The sequence below is a fragment of the Dufourea novaeangliae genome, unplaced genomic scaffold, assembly GCF_001272555.1.
Source record: "Dufourea novaeangliae isolate 0120121106 unplaced genomic scaffold, ASM127255v1 scaffold175, whole genome shotgun sequence".
NCBI classification, from domain to species: Eukaryota; Metazoa; Arthropoda; class Insecta; order Hymenoptera; family Halictidae; genus Dufourea; species Dufourea novaeangliae.
This window is the reverse complement of record NW_015374053.1, coordinates 481,905-490,195: the sequence shown is the minus strand read 5'-3', so window position 1 is coordinate 490,195 and position 8,291 is coordinate 481,905. Positions and strand designations below refer to the sequence as shown.

Sequence of the window (8,291 nt, the reverse complement as noted above, 5' to 3'; positions counted from 1 at the left end):
AAGAAACATGTTGCTGGAAATAAAACTGTACTCGTAACCAGTGATATTTCTGAAGAAAACATCGGAAAAAGGATGAAAGAACGCATTTTGTCTTTCGCGAAAGGCGCAGTTACACGTTGCGTGAGTGAACATCGGTGAGAACGTAGTATAGAATCGGAACTCGATCGAGGTCGAGTGTGCAAGAATCGATCGCTGTATTTTCGTTTCCCCTTTATTTTTTCGACGTCGGAGGGCCGACAACAGGGCGGTAATTGTCGTGTTTTCGGTGTCAGGCTGAAAACGAAATGCTGGAAACGACCATAGGAGCGGATACACGGTAATTTTTCATAGGCGAACATCGGGTTTCGGTGCAAGAGCGCGTGTTTACGTGCGGGGCGAACCAAAACATCAATGACCTTGAAAGAAGAGCGGCCACGTGACCGAGAGGGAGCACAAGGATTGGACGACCGAGGCGCATATAATGTGTATTGCGCCGTGCGCGGCCTGCGTCCCGCATTCCGTGCCCGATAGACGGCGGAGGTTTGCTTGAGAGAGGGGCGTCGAGGGGTCGAGAGACGGGGGCTACACGAGCGACGGCGACGAGAAAGACGAGAGAGAGTGCCGTTCGCCCGTACGTCCGTGTGTGTGCGCGCGCGTTGACTCGGTTGTGTGTTGTCCCAAGATGAAGTCCGACTCTAAACCTTTGTTGACAGCTCAGGCGGAAAAGGCGAATCATTACACGTAAGTAAGCGCCCGCCGGGCCGGTCGCGTGCTACGTGAGACAACTGAGAGAGAATAGAGAAAGAATCGGAGGCCGGAAAAATAAGTGGCGTGATTCAAAAAGTGGAGTGCAACCGAAAAAAAAAGAGTATATAATTAAACACTACGTGCTGCACGTATATGTATACGTAAATAGTATACTAGAGAAAAAAAACGAAAGAGAACGGAAAAAGAGAGGGAGGGCCGCGAGCAGCCGCGGCATCAACGCGCGCGTCAAAAAAACGCCACGAAATAATGTGTAGCTCTGTGGATTCGCATTCCAGATACTTGAAGGAATTTCGCGTCGAACAATGTCCCCTCTTTATACAGCGCAAATGCACACAGCACCGACCCTTCACGTGCTTCAACTGGCACTTTATGAACCAGCGGAGGCGCAGACCGGTGAGAAAGAGGGACCGCACCTTCAACTATAGCGCCGACAATTATTGCACCAAGTACGACGAGACCACCGGCATATGTCCAGATGGGGACGAGTAAGTTTAGCCATTTTTTTCTTCGCAGTTTTAGACCACCGATCTCTCTTCGGATGGATTCTTCCATCGTTAGAATGTTCCGTGATATCTTTTATATCGAATGCATCGATTTCTCTCGTCACAAGTTCCACCGCTACGATCTTATTAAACCTCTTCCTATTTTCTCTAGACTGTGGTAATTTTACCGAATATTGCTCCCTCTTGTGCCATTTATTAAATGTTTCATTTCTCGGATAGCCTCTACGTAAATATGAGGTACGGGTCGGGAACGCTACCCAGCTAGAATAATGAACGTATTTCGGTGGACAAGAATCCGTACGGAAAACAAGTTCTCGACCGCTTAATGGGAACCGTGTCTCGGGAATCGATGTGTGTCGAAGGAAATATTAAAGCAGGGATTCGTGGTCGTGCTTCTTTGTGTCGTTGACACGCGTGTGCTGTAACATGCAATATACATCTGCGTGGGTAACGACGTAACGTCTTGTCGAGAATAACCTATGTAACGACGAGGAGACCAATTTTCGACGTAACTTTCGAGGACACGCGCGCGCACGCGTGCCTCTTGCTCTGCTCCCGTTGCTACTTCTGCGTGCGCGATGATGTGCGCGCGCCCACCCTCTTTTCTACGTGTGTATGCGTCGCGAGAGAGACCCGAACTGGTCGAAAACATTGCTGCACTGGCATGTCTCTCTCTCTCCGATTTGTATACAACGAGAAAGCAGAATGGAAGTGGAGTAGCCATAACAGTTTCGCCTACATGTTCACCTGCATTTTATCAGGACCTTTGTACTAGATTTTCTTGCCGGTTTTATTCACGCCACACCACGATGAAAAATTAATACATGCATGTATGTATGTATGCAATATACACACGCGACACTCTATGTGTGAATAAACGCATTCGAGTAGCCGGATGAATGGTTGTAAAAGGAAAAAGAACCGAGAAGATAGCGGGTTTTCTATTTCTAGAAATATTAGAACGGCTCGTATTACGAAGTGTAAACACACGGAACGTTTTCAATCGGTCGTTATAAAATTCCGATTCAGGTATTGCATAATTCCCCGTAATCTGTCGCTTACCCACAGCCGCCACTATTCAGGAATAAACCCAGCTGCACGAGACGACGTACCTTTTATTTCTTTATTTTGGTATCTCGCCCGAACTTGCTATTCTTTCTTTTGTTTTAAATCGTTAACCCCTTTTTTGTGGAACTTTTCTCATTAAATGGTATTTTCATCCATTAAGGCGTATTAGGGGGGTTTTGTTTATTAATAAAATTTAATCGACATCGAAGAGTTACAAATGTTGATACGGGTTATTATTTCCAAGTAAATTTAACCTCAATTCTATGCGTTCAAAGGGAAAAATAAGATCGAAATGTTTATATTAACGACTGAACAGAAAATAGAGAAACTAACGTGTCATTTTTTTTCTTCTTCCTTTTTAATTGATTACGCGAAACATTTCAGATTCGTTCGATCAAGTCGAGGTTAAAAAACGATCTTACGGAAACAGGTCGTAAATCGTGTTCGTCTTGTTGGTGAATGCATGCTTACATGTTCCTCTCCTCGCGCAACCGCCATTGCTTGCGATATGTATAACTACCGTCGTACTGCTAACCTGTTGTCATCCATTGTAGATAACCCCTAACATAGCCATAGGCAGAAATTTCTCTAAAGATTTCCAACGAAACTACAAGTTCCGCCTGGTAGCCATGTTTTCTGTATACTCTAATTATTCGAAATGCTAGAAATTATTCATTTAATTTATCCATCCTAAGTTATTCCCTGTCTGATGTAGCAAGTGCAACGACGAATGCAAAAAAAAGTTGCGAACAAGCGTAGTTACGACATCGAGGTTATTGACTCAGATTTATTTAGTTACAGATATCTACGTAGGAATACGATATAGAAATGTAGGTCGCCGTTTTCGTTTATCTCGTTATTAATAAATTCCTCGACGGTCGAAGAGTAATAATAAATATTCCACTTATTTATAATATTGCTAGAGAAACAAATACTTTCGGTTCTGTGTGTCTCGTATTCCGAAGTTTTCCGAAAACTGTAGAAATAATGGGAAATTGATCGACGGGCATCGTGAAGATATACTCGTAGATAAATTGCAGCTCGAGTAGAGCGGGTTGAATTACCGGAATTATCAATAAATACGTTGAATGTTTTATCTCTTCATGAACAAAAAAAAAGAAATTAATATGAGCAGTTTGTTTGAGACACCCAGAGAAATGTTAAACGGTCGGTTAACTGTACTTGTTATAAAATTTCAACAACTAACGCGAGAAAAGTTTTTCTAAATCATTTCTACGTTGAACTTTCTACGATATATCGCTTCCGAGATCATATCAATGAAAAATTTTCTCTGGTTCGTTATCAACTCATGAAATACGTGTGTGTATCTGTCTGTCTATAGTCGAATGTTTTTGTGTGGTTAGATTTTTAAGTAAAAATTGACCTTTCATATAGAAATGAAAAAGAAATGAAGGTGTAAAAATGTTACGAAAAATACACAAGTGGTTTCCGTTGAAAATTCAAACGTTTAACTTTTCACGTTATGATGGATACAAATTAACTCTCCACTAATACACTCCGTTTATTGCATTTTCATGCTATTATCGTAGCTTCTTTTTTTTTTTTTAACTCGAGAAAGAAAGATAGTGTATGTCTTATCTTTATTACGATAATTGGTGCTACGAACTCTAATTAAACTCTGCTTAATTGAAATCAATATTTATATTGTAATTTATGGAACAGATTTTCTGTTTCATAATACTCATTCGAGCGTTCTGTACTTTACGTTTGCACGAAAGAAAATGTATTCGATTTATCAATTGGAATAAATATATAGTTTGTATTGTCCAATTGCGAAAGAAAATTGCTGTGATATTCTACGTCTGATATATCGCCGGAAATATCACGATAGGATTTTCCCTCCAAAATTCTTCAATTACCAGACAAAGGAGCCTGCTCATATTGATTTTCTCCTATGTAGCTAGATGGCAACAAAGAGTTATATGTGATATTTTTGTTGCTACAGAGTATAAAGAAACGTCAGAATTATTATGGCACAATAATTAACCATTTATTTTATAATATTGTAAGCCTAATTTGGTAATTACTTTTATTATTAATGTGTCCGATTTTCTGAGTTAGTCGTTAACGAATACATATTAATATATACATATCATTAAGTAATTTTTCAGTTGAACTACAATATATTACGCTAAACTGCATGTTTAATTTCACTTGTAACTTATTCTCTGTTTCTTTTTTCTGTCTTCTCAAACAGGTGTCCATTTCTTCATCGAACCGCGGGAGACACAGAAAGACGTTATCACCTACGTTATTACAAGACTTGCATGTGTGTCCATGATACAGACACACGAGGATTCTGTGTCAAGAATGGACCTCATTGTGCCTTTGCACATGGCAATCATGATCTTCGACCACCTGTTTACGACATCAAAGAAATACAGGCGCTGGAAAACCCTGATTCTGATCCGAATTCATCTTCAAACGGACCAAACATACTGGACAAAGAGAGGAACTTGATGAACGAGGATCCAAAGTGGCAGGATACAAATTATGTGCTCAGTAATTATAAGACAGAGCCTTGCAAACGCCCACCACGACTTTGTCGTCAGGGTTATGCTTGCCCACAGTATCACAATAGCAAAGATAAGAGACGTAGTCCTCGTAAATACAAATATCGGTAATTAATTGCAGACAGTAGTTCTGTTGCACAAAAAAATCTTATTCCTGGCTAATAATTCATATTTATTTCAGGTCAACACCGTGTCCGAATGTGAAGCATGGAGAAGAATGGGGCGAACCAGGGAATTGCGAACAGGGAGATGCTTGTACGTATTGTCATACACGTACAGAACAGCAGTTTCACCCTGAAATATACAAATCCACAAAGTGCAATGACGTGCAGCAGGCCGGTTACTGTCCACGCGGAGTCTTCTGTGCGTTTGCACATGTTGACCGTGAGTGTACCCTCATAAATCGTACGTAAAACACTTATTATTACCTTAGTAAGTTCAAAAGATTCATTTCACCGTTTCGTTTCGGCCGCAAATACTTAAATCCTCTTTACAAGCAATCGAAAGCCAAAGTGTCTGACATATTTGATTTACTAACATCCATAAGAGTGTATTGCTTTTTTATAAAAGCGCGTTTTGGCGTTTAATTGTTGGGAATTGTATCTGATAAATGTAGGCGTTTATTGTTTCGATATGATAAATTCAGTATTCAAAATTGCTTCTCAAAATTGATATATTGGGACGTTGGTATGGTGTGCTGATGGAGCAGTGTTGCCAACAGAAGAAATGAGCCTGGCGAGGGACATGGCGGTACCTATAGATTGTGGCACCAATCTGGCAGACATTCTCAGTAATGCGCTTCCACCTGATAAACGAAGTCACGAAAAGGATAAACCACTTAGCGATAGCAGTGTAAGTTCATGAAAATATGCATGATATAATGGCGGGAAAACAAAAAACCCCCCGTTTAACCAGTTCTGTCAAATACTTCAAAATTGTAGAATGGAAGCGGCGAAGTATCAGAGTCAGCGAGTACTAGTAGCATTGGTAGCAACAGTTCGCACAGTAAAGCTCCAGGTGCTCAACTTCATAATTCGAATTCCAATTCCGCCGTGAATGCTTCTAATCAGCAGAAGTTAACGAGCATACTTTACAATCCTAGTTCTCTTCTTCAGGTTGTAAGTTTTACTTTCTATTATGTAGTACTGTTGTCTTGAACTGGCCCGATAGTAGCTTAATTGTAACGTTGAAAATGTTAAACAGGGCGAAATTCGAAAGCAAATGGTTGCTATAGATAGTGATCCTCTGTTAACAAAAGCCGAGAAAGCTCAACAGAAGCAGAGTCTGTACATTGCTTATAGTTTAAATGGAACCTTGGGCAGTCATTCGTTAGCAACTACGGTTTCACCACTTTCAAGTTCATTTTATCCAAACGATACCGTTGAATCTGTAGTAGGTAAGTTATATCGAGGAAGGATATTATTTTTTTTTCCCCCTTTTCCCTCGAAAGTCTATGATTAATTTATGTTGCATTTTCAGGAAACGCATTAGACGAGTTGCATTTAGATGATCCTTTAAATTTAGTAGAATCAATTCATAGGGATACTAATTCACCAATTAGCAATTCAATATCAGCAGGCCTAGCAAGCTCTGGATTATTGGGCAGCTCAGCTCCAGTTAATATTCCTGGAATGGCTGAACGTTCGGTTCTTACCAATTTCTCACCGTCTACATCCAGTCCGCTTCAGCAATTACATTCGGCTAGTTTTCTCACTGGGTCCAGATTTTCTCATCAAGATTCCATGGAATCGGTAAATCAACGCATCCTTTTTAAACGAATTTTTCTATATTTTACGGAATTGTGTCCAATGTTATTTTCTCTTTTTTTTTCTCGAATGATTTCAGACAATGCCATTTATGAATCAAGTATCAGATCCATTTAGCAATCATATTTCACAACTTAGCAGTTCAGCATCTAAACTTAGCGGATTCAATAGTAGCTTATTTGATTTCACGAATCAAGGAATGTCACCGTCACGTACACAACCCCTTCCAGCATCTCCGTTGGTTAATGCATTTTCTATCAGTCCTAGTAATACAGGATCTTTATCTGAGGTTAGACGTTCCCTCACTTTTTTTGATCGGACATCATTATTTAATTACCGCCGAGGGGTTAGAAAAGTGATCTGACGTATAAATAAATTCCTCGTAGGTACAAAGGCTTAGGGAAGAGTTAACGTCGAGCCGCGCCCAATTAGCAACATGGGATGAACGAATTAATCAAGCCAGGGCGGCTTGCGCGGCATGGCAATTAGAGACAGAGGAAGCCACGAGCAGAGCAAGGATTGCTGAACAGCAAAGAGACGAGGTAGATATTTTGTTCAATCGTTATGGGTAACTAATTAAAATCGAAACGTCAGTAAGTAGTAAGGGATTAGTAAATATCTTTTAATCGTTCTCTTTATGTGGATTTATAATTCGGTAAGCATTAGGAGTATAAATTATTGACAGGCCTTATTGAAAGTGAAAGCATTGGCGGCTGAAAATGAAGCGTCTAGCGGTGGCCCTTACCTTCATACAATAAGAAGAACAAGCGAGCTCAGATCGTTATCTATAGCTGCGTTAAAGTCAATACAATCGCAGCTCCGTTCGGATCTCGAAGAAGTGGAAAAGGTAAAACAAAGTTGTCACGGCGGTGTAAACAGTTGGTATATCAAGCAACTTTAAAATAATTCTTAGTTTATCGAAAAGGATGCGAAAGAATATTCATTTCTACTGCTACTTCTACCATTACTAATACTGCTACTACCTACTATCACAACTATCACTGCTACTGCTACTGGTACTACTACTACTACTACTGCTACTGCTACTGGTACTGCTACTACTACTACTACTACTGCTGCTGCTGCTGCTGCTGCTGCTACTATACTTACTACAGCTATTACCTACTACTACTATACTTACTACAGTTATTACCTACTACTACTATACTTACTACAGCTATTACCTACTACTACTATACTTACTACAGCTATTACCTACTACTATTTACTGCTACTGCTACTACACTACCTAATCTTTGTATTATTCTCTTTTATTCTCATGTTAATCAAAAACGTTTCAAATTGACTTACAAGCATTTCTAATTCGTGTAATTAATCTTCGCGACTAGTTCGATTAATGGAAACAGTATAGGTAGCTGAGTCGTTGCCGTTACAGGTGCTGTACAGAGAAACGGCAACAAAGTGCATGGTTTGTGAGGAACAAAATCGCACTGTTACCCTCTCGCCCTGTAACCACTACGTGGTCTGCTCGACGTGCGCTCCAAATCAACGAGAGTGCCCGTACTGCCAGACTCCGGTTGTCTCCACGAGTTAGGTCTGAATAATAATTTTGTTAGAGCTCCCCGTTGTTACAATTGCCGCAGTTTTCTCAGTAACAAGGACTAAATATTTATCATGAAACTCCGTATGTGAGTAGGCGTTAGAGAACTTGA

General features: G+C 40.3%; 1 protein-coding gene across 4 annotated transcripts; it reads left to right on the top strand.

The window, feature by feature from the left end:
- Positions 1-8,291, top strand: LOC107189900 (putative E3 ubiquitin-protein ligase UNKL). 4 transcript variants are annotated; one of them, XM_015578582.1, is made up of 12 exons: positions 1-720; positions 1,023-1,232; positions 4,537-4,959; positions 5,034-5,236; positions 5,574-5,704; positions 5,794-5,970; positions 6,056-6,248; positions 6,332-6,603; positions 6,698-6,907; positions 7,005-7,160; positions 7,304-7,465; positions 8,015-8,291. In XM_015578582.1, the coding sequence occupies exons 1-12, from the start codon at positions 662-664 to the stop codon at positions 8,171-8,173; spliced, it is 2,355 nt and encodes a 784-aa protein (XP_015434068.1). In that variant the 5' UTR covers positions 1-661; the 3' UTR covers positions 8,174-8,291. The 4 variants fall into 4 exon arrangements, with proteins under 4 accessions (XP_015434068.1, XP_015434067.1, XP_015434066.1 ...); XM_015578581.1 differs by having other exon boundaries at positions 5,562-5,704; XM_015578580.1 differs by having other exon boundaries at positions 5,034-5,257.